Below are 25,644 nucleotides of genomic sequence, written 5' to 3' on the forward strand. Positions count from 1 at the left end.
CCTTCCTTAACTTTCAATAAATTTAGACTGAACCGAAGTGGTTCATCTATTTTCTTATGCTAACAAACACTGGTAATATTTTCATTGATCTTATTTATTATAGTAAATAAGGGGATTATTTATTTTTATTACATCTTTGCGCTATTACTGGAGTACTATTTAAAGTTCCCATGTTCCCAGCATAAGAAGGGAACTGCTTGAGCAAGTCCAGAGGAGAGCCACAAAGTTGGTAAGAGGACAGGAAAACTTCTGCTACAAAGACATGGTAAGAAAGTTGGAGCTGTTCAGCCTGCAGAATAACACCGGAACAGGGAGGTTCTGGATGCTGCAATCCTGGCAGCAATCAAGGGCAGGCTGGAAAAGGCTTTCAGCAGCCTGGTCTAGTGGGGGGTGTCCCTTCCCATGGTCTTTAAGGTCCATTCCAATCCCTTAACATTCTATGATTCCAGGGCTGAACTGCAGTAAGGATAGTGCATATATCTAAGCTGTTTGGCATTTCAATTAATGAGTGAAAACCAATTGCAACAATCTTCAAGCTCCACCATTAACTGTAACTCATTAATCTGTCAAAGATTTACCATAGCAGCTAAAGAGAAATTAAATGTGATTTAAATCAATTGCTTAGTACGTAGCTTTAATTGACACATTAAATCTGTGTCCGAGTACCAATATTTGACTCTTGCCAAACATCCCTGAGAACATGCTTTTCTGTACTGAAGAGCTGTAGGACATTCATTACAAGAAGCAATGCAGATACACCGTTAATTATGATGAAGTGTTTGTCTATAGCAAAGAGAATTTTTCTTGGTGATCTGCTGGATGTTTCCATAGGTGGGATCTCTCTTTCCAAAACTGATTTTTGCAGTGGGTAAAACTAAGGATGTCCTTCTTGTTCAGATTCTGGAATTAAAGAACCCATAGAGAGGCTGAGAGCAACTGCAGTACTGTACAACTTCTTTAGTACAAAGTAACTGAATTTTCTAGAACCACATGATTCCTCCCTCGGACAGCAATGTCTTCATGGATGTGCCTTAGGAAAATTACTTCTTCTTGCAATTTTTGTTTCTAATCTTCCTGTGATTCTTCTGTATAAGGAAGAAGATTCAGTTCCACATGCAAACAGATGGAAAATTTTCCTGTCTGGTCCTGCCAGACAGGAGTTAGTTGAAGGAAGTTAGTTGGCTAAACACACTGTGGGTGATTAGGATGTCTAGATTTCAGCCCTTGAAGGCAGAGGATGAGCAATAAGGTCTGCTCAGTTCCAGGAAAAAGCTCTAATCCTAGTCTATATTGCAAATTGTGGGTGCTCCTGCTCCCTCCATTAAGTAGGATGGCTCAGATGGATGGGAGGTTTAGGTGACAACTAACTTGCCTCTGATCTCAGGAAGATTTAAAAATTATTTGAGCTATTCAGAAAAGACTGTTGATGGACTTAAATGAACAGCTGCTCTGAGCAGTAGATTTTAAGGTGTGTATTAATGTCTTTAATATTTCTAGGGTTTTGGGTTCTTTTTGGTAAATTAATTTTTGGGGTTTTAGTTTGGTTTTATTTGTTTCTTATACATTTAAGAGCTAGTAGACATCCTAATGGGTGTCCTGTGAATGGTTTGGTTAAAACCTTATTTCAATTTTACCTAATTCCTTTCAGAGTTTGACTCCAATAGCTATCAACGTTCATATTGAAGTGAATAGAACTAGAAGTCACTTGGCAAAGAGCTGGCTAAAACTAATACTTCAACATTGCTACCTGCAATATCAGACCTCTCAGACTTCCTTATAAACTTAAAATTTAGAGTTCAGCAAATACACTTACACACAACTTCTGCACCTAGTGCTTTCCCTAGGTGTGCCACCTGCTTTCATACCATTGGATTCTGAAGTGATATGGCTTCTGTTAGCATTCTGGCTGGCACAGATGAACACTCTGCTTTATTTTCTTCTGGAGTAAGTTATACCTCATTTGCCACCACTACAAATGTGGAGGATGAGAACCTACTGCAACTACTACAGTTCTGTCTTTGCCTTAGATAAAGTATTGGGTCATTTACAGGATGCTTGTTAGCACAGAGCTATCAGACTTTATCATTCAATCCACAGCTTAACAAAGAATATAGCCAACAGTTTCTGAGAGAGCTCCTTGATTTTTGCCTTACTTACTCCCTTGTCTTTTTCACAAGACATTCAAAAATCAGTTTAATTCAACAGTGTGTTACAATACCTACTCACTTTCCATACTTTTTAAGGATAAAACATTGCAAATGGATGGGTTTGGTTTATTTTAGCAATGAATTACTTGGTTGAGTTTATTATCAGTAGCAATACTGGATTTCAGTTTCTATGCTCACATATAATCATCAGAAGTCAAAGGTAGTTAATATCTAGGATGTATATTCTTAAAAAGATTAATTATAGTACTGACATATTTTATAATAATGTTTGTCATAGCTCCTACTGCATGTTCTAGAATATTTATAAATTAAAGATTCAATATACTGCTCCCATATTTAATGGAAGCTGTGTGTTCCCAAGTCCTAATGCATTACACTAAAATCACATTTCGAAACTTGTTCAGTGTAATTGCTTTTTTAAGCTTTAGCTCAGGGGCTTTTAAAATGTTTGCACTTTCAAGCAGTAGGATAAGTGATTAGATGGTAAAGGACATGACAATTACATGAACAAACAACGTACACTAAGCCTCTGTCTTCATTTGGTCCTTGCCATGTTCTCAGTTGAAAAAAGATTCTGTTTTTTTCTGCAAGCAAATGATGTGTCCCTGAAGAAGTTTTTGCTCTACAGCAGAAAGTACTTGCTAAGTTAAAAGTAAAGTTTTTCTAAGATTTTTCATGTATTCAAATGAATTTTTGGTGCTATATATTCCATTCTGTTATTAATGAATTTTATGTTAGCCTTTTGAATATGACTGGTTTAAATGAGTGACTGAATGGGCTAATTTTATAATTCTTTACTGAAAACATGCATTTGAAATCACCCTCTGTTTCATCTCCTCAGAGAAATATAACCAAATTAGATCAAATACAATTTTGGGAATTCCATATTAAATTTCTCTGATGCCTTCCTTGTGTTGGTAGACAAGTATGACATTGTCTAGAATAGGGGAAATAAGGTAAAATAAAAGGTAAAGCTAAACTAGGTCAAGCCCAGAAGCAGGGCCTGCTAACTCCTGTAGTCTAAACACCTGCTCAAGTGGGCTATGAGAAGGAATATATTTCTAACTTAAACAAACTTGATCAGATATGAGTTGACCTTAAATTCATTGATATGCATGAAATGCACCAAGAGGTCTGGCAACACATAAAATTTTATGTGTATTTGTACTGTACCAGTACCGAGGAGAAAGGGAACAATTTATTTGTCTACCCAAAGACATTATCTCGTGGCGTTTGAAAAGCCCTAAGATGTTTTGCCTTTTGGCTGCTGGTTAAAAAAGATGCATGTATTTTTCAATCCTGTGATATGTCTACCTTCCCAGATAACTCAGGGATTCTTAGGGATTATTAAGGCCACACTAAATACACTTGGGCAACTAAATAAAACTTCAACAGACAAAAGCTCCATTCACTATGGATTTACTAACCTGTTCCTTTCATGAAGAAATTAACTTTGTGAATGAGTCTAGATGAGTAGAAAGGGAGAAAGAAGAAATATACATTTTACGGCCTTCCACTAGGTCCATGATGAGCTTCTACCGAGGGGTAGAAGTAAAGGTAACTTATTGAAAAGTGAATCTTTATTTTAAAAGATCTCAGAGACTGTAATTTGTAATACCACAGTGATACCAGAACAGTAGTCACAGACAAAAATCTAAAATATTTTCCCTACATTTTGCTAAGCTGGGAAATTAATTAACCAGTGTAAAATATCAATATATGCAATGAAAACGGTTGTTATATTTGTATTTAGTATATATTTTATATGCATATATGATAGACATTAACAAGACATGCAAATTATGTATTTAATATAGTCAGTTTTCTGAAACTGTAGAGCAGCCACATTCACAAAAAAAAGGAAAAATATATTGCAAACAAGGGACCTAATAATGGCTGACTAGAAACATCAAATTTTCAGTATTCTATCCCTTCAATCCTACCAGGAGTTAAGTAGCTAAACCCTCTCTCAATTTAAATCTTCTAAAAGAAGATAGAGGAACTAAAAAGAAGATTGTGAGAGATCTGGCATATTGTAGCTTACAGTGTTTGTAGATGGAAATCATACCAGAAATCTTCTTTAACTAATCCTGTTATGCCAATAAATTAGCTTGCGTATGTTCCTATACATTTACGTTTTGAAATCCATTAACTGAAAAAGAAATTTAGTGACTGAAAGATCAAGCACTGTAAAGACTGGTTATTTTTTAAAGCAAGGGAATAAATTCAGATTCTCCAAGAGTGCTTTCAAAGATTATTGTTTTATCATCAAAAACAGGTAAACAATAAATAATGAATACCTACTTTTTTCAGTTATGTGTGTCCAACATGTTTATCATTCACCTTCAATATCTTAATGGTTGTAATAAAGTTTTAGGTTAGTATTTATTCACACTGCCTCGGTTTCCAATGAGAAATGCCTTGAGGAGGCGGCTGCCTGTTTCTTTTTATTTATGGGAAAGAATGATATAGGACTAAATTTGCTCCTAGGCAAAATTAAATTTTAGGCCTAGAGGCTTGCAAGTTGGGATCTTTCTGAACTCTGGAGAAGTCTGCAGCTTGTTTGAGCTGAGGTAAAGTTAATTTACTTCACAGTGGCTGTTACCGCACTATGTTTTGATATGCGCTGAGCGCAAGGTTGATAATATAGAGGTCTTCTGTTATTGCTGAGAAATGCTTTAACAGAACCAAAGCTTTTTTTGTTTGTTTGTTTTTCCAACTGCTGTGCTGGTGAAGAGACTGGGAATGTGTGGGAAATAGGGAAGAGACAGAGCTGGCATGGCTAACACCCACTGACCAAGGCACTATACCCAACAGGACCATATGGCATTGTGCTCAGTATATATCAGGGGTGAGAAATGGGTAGAGGGGCAAGAAGGAGGAGGGGCATATTTGGAGTGATTGTGTTTGTCTTGCCAAGTAACTGTTATGTGTGATGGAGCCCTGCTTTCCTGGGAATGGCTGAACACCTGCTTGCCCATGGGAAGCAGTAAATTCATTCCTTGTTTTGCTTTGCTTGTGTGTGCAGCTTTTGCTTTCCCTATTAAACTGTCTTTATCTCAGCCCACGATTCCTCTGACTTTTACCCTCGCAATTAATTCTCTCCCTGATCCCACTGGTGGAGGAATAAGAGAGAGGCTGTGTGGTTCTTGTTTGCTGGCTGGGGTTAAATCATGACAAGGGATTTTTGTTGGCTTTGCAGTGCTTTTCAGCCCTGGAAGAAATTGTTGAGAATTTCAAAGCCTCAGCAAGCTGGAGCATTAGAGGCATAGGAGCAGAGAAGCCTGTGAGTTGGGATTACCTGCAATTTGGAGAGAGGGAGGAAAGAGTCCATCTGTAGATCTCTGTCTAGAGACACCTCACTGATGAATCTAAACAGCAGAGTAGCACTTCCTGGGTAAGATGGTTAATTAGATAAAGGGTCAAATTGGAGTGATTAGGAGTGAGAGAAGACAGAACCCAATTTCTGTGCTGAAGGAGATGGCTGCTGCTGCTGAGACCCACATAGTATGTCTGAGATTCTGAAGTCATAAGGGTTACTTTGTGCAAAAAGAAATCAAACTACTTGAGAGATTATGAGGTTTTTTTATTTTTTAGATTGGTATTAGGCTCTAAAAGGATTTGGAGGGGGGAGGAAGAGGTCTAACACTACTGATGTAATGCAGTAATGACATAGGGAGTGGCATGTCAGTAGACAATGCATATAATGCCAGCCTTGCTGTGATCATATTGACTTTTAAAGAAAATTAAAGTCTGATTCAGAGACTCATAATACTTCTTGTTCTGCTAGCTTTTAACAGCCATAATTGATAGCATGCTGTGTATTGTCTATGGAAAAAAAAAGAATCTGGTACGTCAATACAGATTCTTACAAGCACTTTTGATGAATTGGACAATTTTACTGTTTAATTTTAAAGTATTATAAAATGGTTTTAACTTTTTTTTTAAATACACGGTTTACAATATGTCTTTGCAGTATTGGTATGATGCATAGGAGTCTGAGCATACAGATCTTTTATGTTGAGTGATTACTTTGGCTGCTGTAATTAAAAAATCACACCCAACATATGCACACCCAGAGTGCAGGAAGTACCAAGTGTTCAGAATAGAATAAAAACATGGTGGGAGAATGGAGTTTTTAACTGATGCTAAAATGATGCTTTGAAATTTATTCAAATCAAGAATTTCAAGGTCATGTAGAATGTTAGTACTAAGAACTTTTCCAGGGCATATTTATTAGGCTCAAGAACAGAAATTAGGAACAAAGGTGACAATCTGAAAATCCTTTATTTTCTTAATTCAGGTTTATTCAACAAATATTCTAAAGTCCACTGCAGCTCTTGTTACTGTAAGCAGAGCTAGTAAATTGCAAGTTCATGCAAAACTGAGGGAGACAGGCTACAGTCATACAGTGATGGATGGGGATTTATGGACTTAACTCCTATTAGCATTAATGGGAGTTAAGGAGAAAATCCACATATATCATGATGAGTTTAATTTCCATTGCTTAAATACATATAATGAAGCAGCTACACTAAAGATATTTTAAAACTATCACTTTTCAACTATTCCTTTGATTTAACTATTTTTAATAATGTTTGTACACTGATATCTGTGTTCTGATTTTAGAAATCATCATGAATGTTACATTATCATAAGCCCAAGGGAGTTAATCTTTCACAATTATAACAAAATAAGAAACTTCATTAACAGCATACCTCATATGATGTGAACAGAGCTATGTAGTGATGCCACAATCTTATTTTCACAGATACTAAGATTTCCTACAATAGTGACTGAGTAGAACTCAGCTTGCAAATTAGATATTTTCACACCTTTTTCTGGATAATGCTGCAATTGCTATATCAGGATGTAGATTTTTAGGAACGGCCTATCTGATTACTGCCTTCAAACAGATTGAAAAGACTAATATATTAATGTGGAAGACTAATATAATAATGTGGAAGTAAGTAAGAAGATACTGGGAGGGAAGGGAGTAATGCCGCATGATTTCATAGTGCAGTGCTGTACAAGTAATGGTTTTCCCTTTAAGTGAAAAAGAGCAGTCAGAGGAAGAGGAATCAGTGCAAACAAACATAGATAAGGGGAAATAAGAGGTGTGAACTGTTTCCCAGCTTTGCTAGAAGATTAAATTACTTTAGGTAAAAAAGGATATAAAAATTAACTAAAGGCTGTCTCCCTTGGAATGAGAAGATAACGATTCTGGAAGAACCTTTGATAAGTTTGTAAAGAAACCATTTTGGTTTTAGGAAGCATTAGAACAGGTGATGAGTAGTATTTAAAGCAGCACTGTATGCAGTAGCAAGGGCTTGAGCTGATGATGTAGGAGGTCACTTCAGGTCTTCTGTAGCTAATGATTGCAGTAAGTGCTATGGGGAAGTGGAAAGCTTTGTGCCTATAAACTGAGCTGTTCAGCTTTCTCTATTATACAGTGTTTTGCAAATTCTTTAAGAATGCTTATTAAAATGCACCAGAAAGAAGGATACATTTGTATGTCTGGATGAGCTGATTATAACACCTGTGCTGGTAAATATTTACCTATTTTAGATAAACCAGAACAATTACTTCTAGCTTACATTAGTAAGTCAACTGTAGGTCTGGATTCAGTTTTTTCTTCAAATGAGGTAAAAAATATTTGGTTTCCATTAATGTAAACAAGAATTAAAAAACATGTGATCCAATGCACAAGCAGCAAGGCTACTACTGCTACCATTTCCCTTGATCTAAGAAACAATCTGACTAATGGGTTTTGTTTTCAGAACTTGTTTATACCTGAAGTTGGTATAGATAATTGTATACCTGATTTGACATTTTTTCCAGGACCAGGAAGTCAAAGCACGAGATACTGTATGCATTTGTTAGTAGTCTAGAGAGATTTTCTGGATATATCAGCAAATCAGATCCTTGACTCTCATGTTTCTATGCATAGCTTCAAATGGAACTCATTCTTAACCAGCATCTCTGAAAACAAGTCCTCAACACCTGTTAGTGATGCGCAATACAGCACATCAACCTTGATCCACTGTTGCAATGCAATGCCATGTCACACCTTGCAACTTGGTGAGACATTTGGAACATGGCTCTGATACCTTTGCCTCATATTTTCTTGTCCCTCTTCACTTTGGTATGCTGTTGAAAGCCAGCCAGTGTTTTACATGATATCTTCCACCACAATTTCTAGGTAATTCAAAAATTCCCATCTAAAAAGTTATCCTAAACTAAAAGTTCCAGAGCAGAAGTGTACATAAAAATGCTTTCAATTTCTGCTTGGAAAATCAATGGGTATAGGAATTACTTTTTAAATTTGAAAAAAAAAAATGCCATTTGTTTGCTAATTTTTATCTTGCATATGTACTAATGTGTTTTTCCAAGCAAACTTTGGCTGCATCCTATAGAGTTTCCTTATAATATGGAATAGATGCTGTATCTCAGAAGGGTGATATGATCTCTCTGCTTAGAATGCAGGTTCAGCAACAGGATTTTCCTGGATTACTCTGGACATGTAACAAACTGGATAGCTGTAGACCCACTAGAATTTGTAAAATCTCTGTCTACTTGTGACTCTGTAACCCAGGATCATGGTGGCAGTGGCCAGTGTATGAAAAAACTAAAGGATGTTATATAATCTGATGCCCAAACTTGCACAAGAACAATCCATTTTTCTGTGCCATGATAGAAGGGAGTTGATTGTCAAACAGGGACCTTTTTTTTTTTTTTTTAAATTCTGAAACTGTAAAGTGGCCATTATTGAGAGGCCTTGCTTTCACTCATCTGAGGGACAAAGCATAGGTGTTTCTTCCTCACCCTTCAGTATTAACACATTGCTATATACACTGGACAGATTTTTCAGTGTGTTTTCAGTAAAGAATGGCATCTATTTCTTTGTATTTGAGATATCAGCCTAAATGATTCATTTGAGGAAAAATGCTTGATGAAGCTCTTTAGCATTGAGGTTTGTAAGGTGTACAAGAGAACACTTCTTCCAAGCAATCTACTGAAAGACAACCTAGAATAGGTATGATAGAACCAAATCAGGAATGCTTATTGAAGAAAGATGAAGCTAAAGAAATTAAAGAGCTGTGAGTCAGTAAAGGACAGTAATTATGTTGGCTTAAAAATGTGTTGGTGTGGTTTAAAAGCATATTTTATTTGCAAATGCAAGATGATCTCATTAGTGGGGGGAGTACAGAAAGATCTATAACGTGCTTCCTATCAATGTTAAATTCTTTTCAGACTGAATCAAAAAATACCCCTGAGCAAAAACATGGTAAGGACAAATAAGAAACATGACTTTCAATTGTTAATTGAGATTAATTAAGAGTGTTAGACTATAATTAAATTAATTAATTCAGCGTTTATTGTCTGCACTGTTGTTATTTGCCATCACATCTCTCTGTGAGCATCCCCTTCAATGCATTTTGAGCACATGCATTATGCTAAGCATATTAACACACCCTGAGTCAAAATTGCTGTAAATCTGCATTAAGGTCAGTTTTGTACCTGACCTTTAAAACTCAGAAAACCTTGAGCAAGTTTATCAGTCACATTTCCTAGAATAAAACCAGATATTTTGGTACAGCCTACTACTTACCCAATAGACTAATTGTTTTGTGTATTCAGTGTTCTGACTCTGAACATTTGCAGCTGAAAATGTTGGCACTGATATTATTTTGACCTTGTGTGACTGAATAATCTCTCCTCTTATTTTTGGGCAATTACCAACAATATACATGCCACTGCTCTTAATGATCACAAAATCTTTTAGCTTTAGGAGATACAGTGTGAAAGCAAGCTGAGTGCAGCTTGAGCTACAAAAACTCTCTAAGGAATTTTTCAGGGTATTGTGATAAAAGCTGAAATTTAAGTTCCACTGCACCAGTAAAAAAAGTATTTGCTTTCCTGTAGGATATAGTTCCTATACCACCAATATACATTTAATTTATGTGATCAAGCAATCCAACAAATTCGTCAGATTTTTAATGTTATATGTGCTTCGGTGTTACTATTTATCTCAAATTAAAAACTTTACATGTTAATTTGTATTAAATATGTTATATTAATTTCATTATAATGAAATAGTAATTTTATTCTGGGCTTTTGCAATTTTTTAATCTTTTATTCTTCCAGATTTCTAAATTCTTATGTGTAAAAGCCCAGAATAACAGCAAAATGTAAAATATGAAACACTGGTCCTAGGTTTTCCTTTATATGTGTGAAGCAATAAGAGTTTTTCTTGTCTAGAGGATGAGTGTGAAATTCTTACTTTGTGCATATCATGCACAGATCTAGTGCTACCATTCAGCTTGATGATACAGAAAAACTGGTGAGGCTAGAACCTAAGTGGTGCCAGTGCTAAAAGTTTGTTTAAGGGCACTTTCAATTATGTAGTTTACTTTTTTGCCTGCCTCCTCAGAGGATACATGACATAAAGTGCTTATATGATCACTTAAAATCACCTAGGTCCAACTCAGCTTCCTAGAAAGAGGTGGCATTCTTTTCCCTGCTGTGAACCATCTGATTTGTACTTTGAGAAAAAGAAATGGAATATTAAATAACTAGAACCCATGGAAGGAAGGAAGGAAGGAAGGAAGGAAGGAAGGAAGGAAGGAAGGAAGGAAGGAAGGAAGGAAGGAAGGAAGGAAGGAAGGAAGGAAGGAAGGAAGGAAGGAAGGAAGGAAGGAAGGAAGGAAGGAAGGAAGGAAGGAAGGAAGAAAAAAAAAGAAAGGAGAACCAGTTTACAGAGTTGACAATCTGTAAGCCAAATGATGCTACTTTTTTGGTTCGTCTGCCTCTCCTGAGCTGTTGGAGCAGGTGTAGGTGAGTTAAAGAGAATGTGCTTGCCCGAGAGCCGCACACTGCCCTTCCCATTGCCCACTGCCACACTCCTCGCCGTTACTGAGAGCTATTCGGCCCAGCAGTGTCAAATTGGCACCGGGCTGCTTTGCAGGCGACGCGGGCTTTTTTAACCCCTTGCTTCTCTGCCTGTTTCCTCTGTTATGCACAGCCGAGGCAGCAGAGGGAGCTCAAAGATTTTGGACATCAGCAAGAGACCCTAGGAGGCCCGGACAGAGAAGGACACTTCCAGGGGCAACTGCAGCGACAGGAAAGGACAGGGCTGGATGTGTTTGGACTCCTTTAAAGCTGGTATACAGCTATATGTACCCCATTATCAGATGGTAGTTTTAAATACAAGGTATCAGTGGCCAGTTTTTATTTTGCACTTGTTGCTTACTTAACTAGTTCTGTTTACAGTTTGGAAAAAGAGGTATTTATCAAGAATTTAAAGTCTTTTTGAGTCTAAGAATTTGTTCTAATGAGTTAAGACACAGGTACCTGAATTTTAAAGGATACAATACATTCAATTGATAAAATAGTGAAAATTGAAGACATACTGAACTGCAGTGAATTAACTATAGTTAAAATTTCAGTTTGTGAAATGCAAGATTGTTTTCATTGTCATTTAAAGGTAGAAAGATTTTAATGTTTTTCAGAAGCTCACCATCAGTATTAGGGAGAAGAAAAGCTAATAAACCACACAATTGAAAGTCATATCTAGACAAAAGCATTTGTTCTGCAAAGAAATGTTTGAGTCTCTGAGAGGTCATCAGCTGCTGACAATAAGTAGAAGTCTGTTTTGAGCTATGTCAGTGAATACATTTTCAGCAGAACACAAGCATCATGAAGGTCAAGGTTGTACTTAAATGTCCAGTTTCTGAATTCATGAAAATCAGAGAATGAAAAAACTTGTGGTTCTGACCAGGTTTGGTATTTTCTGTAACATATTACATTACCTGTAACTGTTTGTTACAGACCAGGTCATTGTCTACCGTGACTGTTTCAATTTGCTTTGGAGGTAACACAGATCAGAATGTAGGTTGATTATAAAATAGAAATATTGTACTAACTTTACTAAGTTGCACTGAAAGGAAATGTTTAAAATTCTCTGGTTTTGGAGAGAAAATCCAAATGAGATGTGAACTTGGTCATCTTCTTCCCAAACTCAGGACAATTTTTGTGTGTTAACAACTCCAGCTTTGTATATATCCTTTATATAGCAATTGAGTGGCTAGGTCTTTGAACTTTACTGACCTTGTGGTCTGTCTCCTCTTTTGGACCAGATCCACTTGTCCAGACATTAGGAAGTAGCTGTGGAACGCTATTCTAATCATGTGGGTACTGCTTAATCCTCTGATTGAACCTGAATAAATCTCTCTAGATGCCCTGTCAATCTGTTTGGGATTTGCAATCTGGAAAGGCCCCCAGATACAAATTAAAGTAATTTTCTATCTGAAAACAAAATCATCTACCTCTCTCAATAACATCTACTACTACATTCCAAGGTAGGTAAAGAACAAGCAGTTGTTAATACCACTTGAAGATAGGGGGTATAAATATTTGACTATATGAATTTTTCTTTTTGTTTTCCTGACTGCAGGCCCTTGGTTCTTGGTTACACTAGGGTTTGGTAGGTTTTTGTTTGTTTGGGTTGGATTTCTTTTTTTTTTCTTTTCTTGCTATAACAATTCAGTTCTGTCATTCCAAATACATATCCTGACTCCTGAAATTGTTGGGATTTCAGAGTATTTTATATATTTGGATCTTACAAACTCCCACAGTTGTTCTGTCGTCTCTCTGTATTTTAACCTGCTCTGCCCCAAAATTACTATGTAACTGTTTTCAAAAGGTGTTTTTAACTTTCTTCAAACAAATGTGAAACGCTTGGGGAGAGAAGGAATGTCAATATCTCCCCACAGTGAATTTTAGTGATTATATACTCCAAGTTACTAGCATATGTCTCACCTTTTAGTGTGATTATCCTGAGTGTTCTCATCAATTCACAATTCAATATCTAGTTTTGCTACCTTTACACTCTGACCTCTTCTCCTCATTTTGTTAAAATCTCATCTTTTTGTACTCTATCATCTTTCTTTAGTAGACAAATTTTAAGTGTATGTACAAAAGTATGCAACCATCTTCTTTTTATTCCAAATTTTATATACCAGTTCAAAGTTTTAGTAATTTCTATAATTTCACTGCAATAACCCTATGGAAGAAGGATTTTAAAAATAAAGTATTCATCTCAGTATACACTGTACATGCTGAAATTAAAAAAAATATTATTAACAAAGTTGCTTAATGAATTAGACCTTTTGAGGTTAGGAAAGTGGAACATTATTGAAATTAATATCTATCTAATAATTATTTCATTGAAACTGTCCAATAAAACTTAGGTTGAAATAATTAAAAAAAGCCTTCTAGCCTTGGCTTTACTTTTACTTGTGTGTGGTGGTATAATGATTAAATTTTTGTTAGGAAAAAAAAATCAATTGCCAAATTAGGAATTCTCACTTTCCATTCTCAGAAGTGGATTTCCTTCTTCACTGAGTTCCAGCTGAAGAGAAGCCCTAGCTAGCTTTAGAGCTCATGGAACATATTTCACTTGAACTTCAAACATTGACTTAGTTAAAATATCTTACCATGGTTGTCTCTGCAATGGATCCAAAGCTGTTTATAAATATGTTGCATGTGACATTAACTGGAGGACCTGCAAAAGAGAAAAAAAAAACCCCACCAGTCCCTGTTCCAGAATTATTGCTTATTGATTGATTGTTCAATATAAACCACTGTAAACAATATTTACTGACTTTGGAAGAAATAATGCTACATTCATAACTAATTTAACACACATTAAATTTAATGTTTTCTTATAATTTTCTTTGATTTTTGTCACAGGTACGCTACCTATCTGACCACATTTAGCAATTTTAAAAAAACCCACAGAAACAAAGTTCAGTATAAATCTGCACACATGCTTCTATACAAAAAATGAAAAAAAACCCCAACATCCCATTTGAAATATATAGTAAAAATATTTTATGTGTATTTCAGTGAGAATGCATGTCACTTCTCACAACAATTAGAGGGGAAAGTGACTTTCTTCACTCAAGGCAGCTTCTACCTTCAATGTTATCTGTCATCACTGGGAAAATAAATGCATTATTGCTGCTCTTATCTCTACTGCTTACAGGAAAGTAATTTAGATTCTATTCCCATTTCTCTTAAATTCACAAAATGTTTGAGTCCATTTATAACTGAATTCTTTGTTACCATGGGCCCTCAGTCAACTGTTGTTTTGTCTTATCTTGCATTTTGAAGAATCAATAGTGGCAGAGCAGTCATTATGATAACTGAGCAAGGAATTGCCTCTTCATGGAAAAGGGTTTAAATTATTTTCCAGAAGTCACTTTAAAAATGACATTGTGGAAAAACATGCTAATTTTTCCATTATTCCTTATCAATTTCAGTCTGTGTCCAAACCAAGCAAGGTTTTTCCATCTCCAGTTTTTGGGTTTTTTTTGTTACCTTCCTAAAATTCAGTATTCTTATATCAATAAACCACTTCAGCATTGGAGAATGTGGATTCTTTTTGTAGTTGTAAGCAGTCTAACAATGAGAGATCTGTATCTGGAATATGAAGACTGGTCTTATAAACCTTTATGCAATATCTCTTTTTTAGTGTCACTGAAGAAAAAAAATTCCTCTGCCACTACTGGTGGATTACTACTAGCAAAATCTAACATGACCAATAAATTTCACATTAAATACTTGAAGAATCAGAATGTCCATTAAAAATTCTCCCAATAGGAGAGAACTTGGAATATCCAGCTTTCTTTTCTGAGAGCAGAAATTGTTTTGAAGTCCTGTACAACAATTCTAACAAAACACTTAAACACATACTTGAGTCTTTGCAATACACAAGACTACACCTATGGAGCAGAATTCTCAGGTAAGGAGGTAGCACTTGCAGTCACTTTGATACACAGTTAATTCTTTAGAGTTGTGGAGCATATCCAGTACTTCTGAGAATTCAGTAAAAGCTTTACATGCTCGACTCCTGAAAAGGATCAAGGGGGAAGGGAAAAGTAGGGTCTATGAATGAAGGCAGTCACTAAAAACTGTCAGGGAAAAAATTGTATTTCTTGCCCATATTAGTAATTTGTTTGCAAGGCAGGTTTCTTTCAAACACTTCCATGTTGTAGTACCTGCCATCCTTTCAAATTTGATGTGATGCTATCTTGTTTAAAATGGCACTATACTTTAAAATATGTTTGCTTTATCAACATAGTTGCTTTTATTAAGAATAAGCTCTAAATCACTACAGTGCTGATGCCTACTTTCAAATTACAATAAAACAGTTAATAGCTAGTTAAAAGGGACACAAAAGTAGAAGCTAAAAGTAGCCTCCAAATGCTTTAGAGCTAACTCAAAGACACTGTGCTGAGAGTAAAAATGAACTTCCCAGAATATGGTCACAAAGAATCACGAATGAGAAGCTGTAAAAGCTGGAAGTCATGTTCCAACACAGGAATTCAGGCAAGTTGAACATAGATTAAAGAGAGGCAGAAAAGAAATAGAGCTAAAACTCACTAGAGACAGAAAAGCTAACAATGATCGCTATCTACAAGGCATTAAAAATAGAATCCTGCCAAGATCTGAAAGCTGAAAGAAAATGATTAAGGTACAAAAGTATCCACGGAAGTGAAGAAGGTCAGAGCAGAAAAGCCAAATGAAGTCTTTGTAGCAGCATTTGTCTCCAATTGCTGGCTGTGTCAAATACTAGAGCCATTCTGCTGGAATTTTGTATGAAGACTGTAGAAGACATTTCACACCAAGTGAACAGGAACAAACTGACCAGCTGAGGTGATATAAATCCAGACATTATAAAAATCTTTGCAGAACTGTGGAAATACAATTCACTGTGAGTCAGCTGTCACCTGTGTCAATTTTGTAATCAGTGGAAATGTCTACCTTGTTCTGCAAGTATAACTTGAAACAAAAAAAAACCCCCAGATTTCAGGTATGATGGAGGGGGACGTGAACATGAACTTTATTCCTGCAAATCTTACCTCTCTACCAGCCAAACTGGTAGAAATAATAAGAAGTTTTATAAATAAGAGATACAGATTAATATTATATATAAATACATTACATGAATTAATATATATATATATTCGGGAGAAAGATGTCAAAAAGAATCAAAAATTCTATGAAAAGCTGCCACACAAAACCAGCTTAAGTAGAAAACACTGGAAAAGGTATACAGTGGGCAGTAATTACAAATACACAACTTTGCAAAGATCAAAAGGAGGTAATACTTCTCTATCTATGTCTTAGTATGTCACATGGCAATAAAACCAGTAAATTAATAAGCAAATTTAAAGCAAACAAAAAATTCTTTTTAATATTCCAAAAAACAAAGGTTTTATTGCCAGAAAATAATGAAAAGGCCAAAAATAGAAATAGTTTCCAGAAGGGATCAGGAGAGCATATGTAACTAAATTAAAATTGTTTTTAATTAGGTCCTGGTTTTCAAAGCTTCTAAACTAATGATTGCTGAAAAATTCTTGCCAATATCAGGGCAAGTAATATTTTGCATTTTCCTATATAAATGCCCAAATTTTTACTTTAATATTTAAATTTTTTACATCTAGATTACATAATTGTGCTCAAATTTAAAAGGCAATGAAGTATTTTCCATACTTGCAGGAATGGATATCATCTGCAATGGGACACTGAGTAAGAGAAGCACTTTACTATAGGTTTAATGTAACATTTAAAAAAAAATTGCAACTGGAACAAAGCTTTTACAATGATTCTCAATTTTCTGGTGTATTCCACAGCTGAATAAACACCATGTCTTCTCGATTATATTTTTTGAACAAGAACTCATATGCAATATTCCATATCCAAAAGCAGACCACAAAGACAAAATATATAATTTTGTCTCCTTGACCAAGATTAATTATGAATAAAATCGGTAATTAAAAATCTTGTCTGCATAAGAATTTTACTGGAAAATGATTTAAAATTAATGTCTGAGTTATCTTTTTAGTACTTACCCTCTTTCTTTTAAGCTGTCACCAATTTAAAACCTTTAAAAAGGCATTAAGCCCCAGCACTTGTTGCAGGAGTAATAAAACTAACCAAAAAGTGGGAAAGTCACTTAAGGAGATACTTATTCTTAGTGGTAGGTCTGAATCATTCTGAGCAGATCTGTTAAAACTGCATAGCTGTCCAGAAGATTTAGAATGTGTGCTTTTTGAAAAGGAACAACGTCAAATTAGGTTTTGTCTCTTTAAGTCTCAATAGTTACAAAACAAAGCTCTAAATCCTTTGAATTATACTTTCAAGAAGTACTGCATTTAATTTCATAATCTCTAAACCATCTGCCTATTCTTCCCTGTTGCCCCGTCAGAAGATTGTGATTGGATGCCATCCATGACAAACTATAAAATTCAATCCCCAAATCATGTAGAGATGTGTTTAAAATTCCAGTGCACGTTTATAATTTCCTGAGAAATATCAGCACCATTAACGTAAAAAAGAGCAAAGCATCTCCAGCTGCAGTAAATCCTGGGTAACAAGTTTACATACACACAAGCAACTGTTTATGGTTTGCTGATGAGGAAGTAATCTGACAAATCTCTTACATGGTCCTTATGAATCAGACTGAGCAAATTCTGGTAAAACCAGCACATGTCAGTGGCTTTAGAGTCAAAACCACTTAAGTTTCTGGAACTTGGAGATGTCAAAAAATTATAACATTTCTTGCTGAATAACAATTAAGATGGAAAGGCAGTGACAGATGACTTAGAGGAGAAAGCACTGCTTGAAGCTTGAAGGAAAATTTTTGTAGTAAACATGGAGTAAAGCCTTATATGGGGCTTACGTGAAATGCTAGAGCTAAGAGAATCTCTTGGACTCAAGAAGATAGGTATAGAACAAAGCAACTAAGGCAAAGTAAGAATAATATAATTTTTAATCACAATAGGTTTGTTCTTTCAAAACTTTATTTATATTCTGGATAATTTAAAGACTGATACCTTGTTTAAAAATTCAGTAATATAGTTAAATATGGTTCCACTACAACACTGGATCTCCTTTTTTTTCAGAAAGAACACTAGTCAAATTTACCCAGACTTCCCAAACTAGAATGGATGGCCTTTGTATGTATGATACTTTCCACATTCATATAAAAATATAGTTTGTGTAATCCTTCATTAAATGCTCTAATGTGCCTGAATCTAGATAATATGCTAAGACCCTCAGGAGAGTGCAGTCATTCCATTTGCAAACTGTTACAGCCTTTGAAACTGCTTTGTTTTAATTGAATCTCCTTTGTGATAAGCGCATAAAAGGCACGTGCCAAGACAAAATTCCATGTATTGAGAACTTAAAATTTCAGTGGAGAACTGAGAACAGGGAAAAGAACAAGAGGAAAGATGGTCCTTTTGTCATTTCAAGGCACAAATGGTGCCCAAGAAAGAGGAATATAATTTTGTGGTAGAATTGATAACTAAGATAAGCTGTCTGAGTTTGATGGTCAATGTCATTAACACACTCTTGAGAATCAGACAGATATGAAGATTTGTCCAATCTTTCATAGAGCTTGCTTTCTGTAGTATTTCATGCTATGGCAATCCAAGCTGGGAATCTGAATCCATCAGTAAGCATTTCAGGAAATGCAAGAAACTAACAAATCATATCAGATAACTCAAATCTAAGGATAAGGTATATTTACTGAAGGCCTGCAATTGGGCAGATGTGAAAGTGGCAGGTGTAGAGCGTATTGCTACTGAAATGAACTACCACACATATAAAAGAAATGCAAAAGAAGGCACTTTTTTTTTTTGAGTGAATGGACCTCCTAGTTTTCATATTTGTTTAAGAAATTGCATTTTTGTGTGCAGTAATACTGACATACTGAAAACCTGAAAGTTTAGTTGTGAAATTACCTTTGAAATTTGGTCTGATCCTCGCATCATAGCCTGACATCCTTCCCATTAGCTTATCCAGGAAATCAGATGGTGACATTGGCATGCTACGAGATCTTGCACTGTCTGTTTCCTTTGTGGCTACCAAGCTAGCAGCAAGGAAAAACAAACAAACAAACAAACAAAAATTTGTTAGAAGTTTTGTTAGCAAAACTTTGATTTTATTTAGTCAATCATAGTTCATTTTTGTAGGAATGGGAAAACAGGAAAGCCAAGACACTCTTTCAAGCTAGATAATACTTCAAAAACAGTAGTAGTAAAGAAAGTAAAATAGTAAGTTCTTTCTATATCTGTCATTTCATACATGCATTTTATTCTGCTATGCTGCACAGTTATAGGTTACTTCTTCCTCAGAACTTCTGAAGATTAATAACATTTTCAGTCAGCAATAATCAATATCATTATCACAGACTTAAATAATGTCATCTTCATATGTGGAATGTCCTATTGTGGAGTTTATTCTGAGACTGATCTATTTTAACTGTGTGTGCTGTGAGAGAAGCCTGGATCAGAAGAAAAAAGAAGTACTGATGAGTTTATTAAAATAGTACTACTATCACCAATTTTTGTTTTATGTTGATAGGTAACTAATAAAACAGATCAGTCTCTTGGCAGGTGGTATTTAACATTGTCTTTGAGTGGGTAAAAAAAAAAAACAACCAAAAAACCCACCAAACAAACAAACAAACAAACAAACCAAAAAAAAAAAAACAAACCAAAAACAAAACCCAAAAAAACGAAGCAAAACCCTAACAACTTACTGAAGAAACTGTTTTAGGGCAAACTTTTCTTCAGGGCCACATGTCAAATGTCATCTCCTATAGCTCCCTCTTCATATGCATGCACAACTCCCACTGACATTCTAAAGTGTGTTCTGCACATGTTAAGAGAGCGCTGTGATCTGCCATGGGACCCAAAGGAAAGATTTTTGTTTTGTGGAACAACTCTTGAGTGCTGTCCAACACACTGGAAAAATAACAGTCAGAAAATACATAAATTTTGAGTAATACTGTGATACACGGTGCAATTGAAACTATTTGTGGCTTTTGGAGTCTCAAAAAAGATCAAGAGCTTTGCATGTTTGTGCTGAATTCAAGTCAAAAATCCATTACAGAAGGACTTAAACCTCTTTTACTTACCCAATTCATTGTCTCCATATCAAGTCACTCTTTTAGAACCACATAAATATGTTTTTGTTTAGATGTAAACACAGGGAATAATGTAAAGACTTAAGGAATTTTTTGACTCATAAAAAAACCATGCTAAATTTTGCTTCTAAACAATGGATGGAATATCAAAATGGAAAAATTTCATACAAGTATGTGTGCATGCATAGGCCATGTGGAGCACAGACTGAGAACGTAATTTCTTTCTTTCCACGACTCTTTTATCCAGGATGTTAAAAGTTACAGTTTTATAGAAACTTCCATTTAGAAGGTCTGCTAAAATTTTTGTCTTCAAGTTTGAAATTTGGATTTATTATCTTAAATAAAAAAGGATTTCATATTAGTCCTTGAGAGTTACAAACTTGGGCACGTATAGAATATGAACACAGAAACCTCTAGAATGCTAGTTTGCTCATATTTTAATTAAAAATGGAAATTAGGTCTTTTAGTTGTAATATAAAAGCAAAAGGTTTAAATTTTATCCTTGAGTTAATTGCTTAGCAAGTGTTTATTCTATTCTATATGTAAGTTGATTAGTATATTCTTAAATTGTTCATAAATTGTTAAGCTGTTGGATATTTCTAAATGGTTATCAATATTTTGGTATCTCTTTCAGTAAGAAATGTTTCTTTACTCTCTTTCAATAGCTAACTTCGTTTTTTATTTCTTCCCATAGCTGCAGAATGTATTTCCATTTCTGAGAAAGTAAGTATTCAAAATATTCTTTTTGTAGTTCAGTTTGAAATTATCCTATTGCCACAATAGGATAATTCATTATCAATCATTCTGAACGGATCTTATTCCTCACATTATTACAACTTGTAGTGATTACTATTTCTGTAAGACATCACTAATACAGCAAATAGGATACAAGAGTCAGATTACCTTTGTTGGGTATTATCTACTTGGAAGGTAGGAGAAGCGAGTTACTGCGTGCACACACTTAGTATATACACTTAAACACTTAGATTTCTTTCTGGTAGTCTTCTGTAAGGAATTTATATTTCTATTCCTTGGGTATATGAAATTTCTATACTATGGGATATGCAATCCTATATTTTTATTCTTAATATATATAAATTATCCAGAACTCGAATATAGAAAAGTCCATTGTTTGCTTGAATATCATTTGCTGGAAAGGAAGAATTTGTTTCTTTGCTCTATTTTTACTTCACTGGAATTTTTGTAAATCTTTCTTTGTTGTACTTGTAGCTCTTGCTTTGTCATGGAATAAAGTAATTTGAAATTAGGGTAACTAATGCTAACTGGGAAAAATAGAAATTGCTGTGACTATGGATTTTCTCAAAGTGACATTTACCTTTTCGTATGATGGAATCATTAGTATTTGCTTTCATTAGTAAGTTTTAAGTCTCAGAGCATCTTGAATAATTCAATGCCTGCTTATGAAAAGAATACACTCAGCATAATTAATACCTTTTATATAAAGAAGCTTTATCTCAAAAGTCATTTGTAATTTGTAGCTAAATATTTCTTCAAGGAATATTTTCCCTTTTACTAAGCTTGGGGTGTAATGAGAAAAAGCTGTTTGAGTTCTGCAGAATTCTGCCCTTTTGATTTAACTTTTATTGAAAATATGTATTTCAAGAATACTGTTCGACAAATAAAACTTTCATCAGTCAAAGCTGGCATGTGGAATACTCATCTAGTTAAAAAGGAGCTAGACTTGATAATGTAGTAAAAGCAAGTAAAGCACTGCATTTTGGGAAGGGATTTTCTGTGTCTAGATTAATATAAAAATTTACTCTGCATGGTAAGGGCTCTTCAGTTTTATTGCACAGTGCCTCTGAAAGCTAGGCCTCTGGCTAAGGGGTTAGAGGAGGGTATACTCCTTTCATGAACCAAGAATTGAGCTCCTTTTAGTGTTAATAATGCACATAACTTTGTCCTCAATACACAACTATTGCATAAGTCCAGGAATGGCTTTGCGTGCCTCCAGAGGGAATTCATTCTGACCTGTCACAGTACTTTAAAGAATTTGTACATGCATTTTCTAACAGAAAGAATTATAGGAATTTAATATCAGCAAGATTTTTAATATCAGCAAGGTATAATGGACTTGTGTTTAACATAAAGTCATAATGTGACTTTAAATTACTGAAAAAGAAAGCTGTACACTTTTTTGGAGGTAGAAGCTTCCCATTGCTGAAGTCTTTTATTGGAGAGAGATTATAACCTGACAGTCTTCTGGTCTGTTCATATTTTATGAGGAAAAGTTCCCAACAAGAATGCTCTCCCTGGGAGTGATTCTGAGCTGTTCCTGTGAGCTATTTGCAAATATTACTATCGGTTATAAGGATTTATGCTATTTTCCAGTTTCAGACTTAGAACAGTACTTGACTTCAATTTCCTGGATGTCTCCTGAAAATCTTTAAAATGTAAATTAAGCCTTCAAAAACAATTGAAAAGAAATTTGATAGCTGAAATTGTGGAAAAGAATCAAGAAAAAAATTGAAAATGTCAAAAGATATATTAAAAAATTATTTCTGACCAGACAAATTCACACCATTAAAATTTACAGTTTTTGTTTCAAATAAGCTGTCACACAACACCAGACAAGATCAGAAAATGAGAATCACAAGGACTATAATTACTCCTGTCTCTGGTCTATTCTGTCCATTAACCTTTTTTTTTGCTGAAAATCTGAGAACAGATGAGCTTTGCATCAATGCCTTGAAGCCTGTCAAGTTGGAATTTCAATCACGGACATAGAAAACTCTCCTAAATCACAGGTGCTTTACCTACAAAGAGTCATATTTAAATCAGAAACTGTTAGGTCAAGCTGAAGATATTTCAAGTGGGATATAAATGTTAGAGAGAAGAAGCAGCCTGACACAGACTAGATGCAGCTTCTCTAGATCAGCTACTACATCCTAAATTTGAGAAAGCAAGCTACTTTTAAGAATGGTGTTCAGCAATCCCATCTACAATCTGGAAAGAAAATGCAAAGCAATTGATGGTTTGAAACTAAGAAATGCAAAAAGAATTGACAGACACATAAATTCTGATGATGTGAAGAAAACAACCTCTTTCCTGAAGTCAGCCCATTTAAGTAGGAGAGTTTAAAACAATTAGAGTGAGTATATTAAGAGATGTATGAACTGTGAACATGAGAAAGCAGTGAAGGATTCAGAATTCCTGAAACAACTCAGCACTGTTGTGGTGAAGTTCTCACTGTGCTGTGTTATCCAGTGGTGTGGAAAGATTGGAAGAGTGAGTAGAAGCATGAAGGTCACTTATTATTTTATATGATATTAATGAGACCAGTTCTGGGATGTTGCATCAAATTCCACATCCGAGTTTTAAAAGGACATTAAAGCATTTGGAGAGGTACTGAACAAAGCCACTAAACCATGACCTGAGAGTTAGGGAAATTTGCTTCAAGTAAGAGACTTTAGAAGCTTAATCTTCTTAGTTTATCAAAAAAGAAGACTGAAAAAAAATAGTTTGATTGAAGTGTATAAATATCTCAAGACAGCAGAAAATGCTGGACATTTATCTAAAGAATAAAAGCAGAAGAAAAACCAATGAGAGTTGGACAAATTCAAATGGGAATTTGGACACATAATTTAATAACAGAAGATCAGATTGTACCAACTAAGACAATACAGCTTTCTGGATGAAACAATTTAATAAAATATGAGGTATTGTTCTTCATATATGGCTAGCTTGGTGAAAAGGAATGATATATAGAAAAGCAGGCTAAATTCAAATTAAACATTGCAAATATGATGCAGAAATCTTCAGACTGTCAAAAGGCACTTGATTGATTTGATTGAAGGAAGGGAAGCAATGGGCATAGTTCCAAGTGTGAAATGATGTCTTCTCAGGGTCCTTCTACACAGGGGTTGGGTCGCAGGCTTGCAGTTGCTGTAATGAGGTTTGAAAGTTACAGCTGTAATGTTGGCTCATCTTGCTCAATTCCTTTCACAGCTGGGTATTTGACTTACTAAGCAGTTGTATGAGCATCAGCTCCTTGCACAGTGGGAACTTGAGCTCTGGAATGGAAAGTGCACTTGAGCTGCCCAGAAACAAGAAGCAGTTTAAAGAATCAGAGGTTGACCACAACTAGGAAAAAGAGAGGCAACTATTCTGTCTATGACATGCACCTGCAAGGAATAAAGAATTGTAAGCTAAATGATAATGTTGTCATGAAAGCGAACGGATGTGAAGTTGCCAGGAATAAATTTAGATCAAAATTAAAAGACTTTCAATCACTGAAACACTTTATTTATGGAATAGTATAACACTTTGAGCAGAGATAGATAGCCCTGTGTGTTTCAAGATGGAGCTAGGCCTTAGGATAGTGTGATATGTATGACTGTGATTGCAGGTGATGGGATTCAGCTATTTTTTAATCCTCTCCTGAGAATATGTTTACATTATTATTGATTCTTTTATGTTTTTAAAATATTTGCTGCTACAGAAGTCTGAAAAAAGTATAGTTAACACAGCTATACAGCCAGAGCACCAAAATCTACAGAATTTAAATGGGAGGTCTCATCTATCAGCTGGCAATTTAGGTACCAAGATAAAGCACGGGTCATGAATAAGATAAAGCATGGGTCATGAATCTGTTCTCCTGAAATATCTATTTAAAGTAGGAATGTTTGTAAGAGAACATCTTTCTCTTCTCTTCCTCCAAAAGAAAACTATTGGAAAAAACTCTTCAAAGGGCATGTACAATTACCACAAATGTTTCCTTCTCTAAAACATTTAAGGCTGAAAAAAAATCAGATAATCAGATTGTTTTCCCATGTCTTTTTGTTTTTTTTCCCTGAAGAACTACTGTGTTCTACCTTTAAGTTGTGTCTATCTATCCTAACCTTCTGCACATTTTTAGGAAAGCACAAACAAGGGAAAGAAACTTTACATATGAAAGTGTTTTATACAATCTTTATTCTAAAAGGAATATTTTCAAATGTAATTTCAGGCCTCCTACCTTTGAGACTTATCATTCTTGTACTGCAGAAAGTGCTGTTTTTTTACTGATTTCCCTCATTTAAACATTCATCTTCAAGGTAGGATATTAAAAATTGTTTTCAGTGTGTGGTTTCAGCCTTAAAAATACATATATTTGTTTGAAAATATTGAAGAAAAATGGTGATGGAGTACTATCAGCATTTCTATAAAAAAGATTGTGTCACTCCAGAGGGGCTTAATAAGAACAGTATAGACAAAAGGGAAGGAAGAAATTACATCTTTCACCATTTGCTGAGTCTTCTCATTTTGCTGCTGCTACAGGGAGGTGACAGGCAGAGAAAGAATACGGCATGCTGTAATTATACCTTCCTGGAAACTTCCTAGAGAGATGTTTCAAAGTCCAGTTTAGGACAATCTGCTAATTTATCCAAATTAGCTCTGAGTAGTCTCCAGAGTCTCACAGACTTACTTTTGAACTCAACTGATACAAATTATCTTTGAATTATATGGTAA

At 35.0% G+C, this 25,644-nt stretch overlaps 1 protein-coding gene across 3 annotated transcripts in view; it reads right to left on the reverse strand.

Moving 5' to 3' along the window:
- GLRA3 (glycine receptor alpha 3) overlaps positions 1-25,644 on the reverse strand; it is an 86,377-nt gene that overhangs the window by 45,827 nt on the left and 14,906 nt on the right. For 2 of the 3 annotated variants that reach the window (XM_071432102.1, XM_071432101.1), the window contains exons 2-3: positions 18,986-19,113; positions 13,667-13,734 (exon numbers count right to left, since the gene is read on the reverse strand). In XM_071432102.1, coding sequence (XP_071288203.1) covers positions 13,667-13,734; positions 18,986-19,113 — 196 coding nt within the window. Of the gene's footprint in view, positions 1-13,666; positions 13,735-18,985; positions 19,114-19,785; positions 19,991-25,644 lie in introns of all 3 variants that reach the window. The other variant, XM_071432103.1, reaches the window with a different exon arrangement.

This window comes from Agelaius tricolor, unplaced genomic scaffold (assembly GCF_023055355.1).
Source record: "Agelaius tricolor isolate 1412-34295 unplaced genomic scaffold, bAgeTri1.0.p SCAF_8, whole genome shotgun sequence".
Taxonomy (NCBI): domain Eukaryota; kingdom Metazoa; phylum Chordata; class Aves; order Passeriformes; family Icteridae; genus Agelaius; species Agelaius tricolor.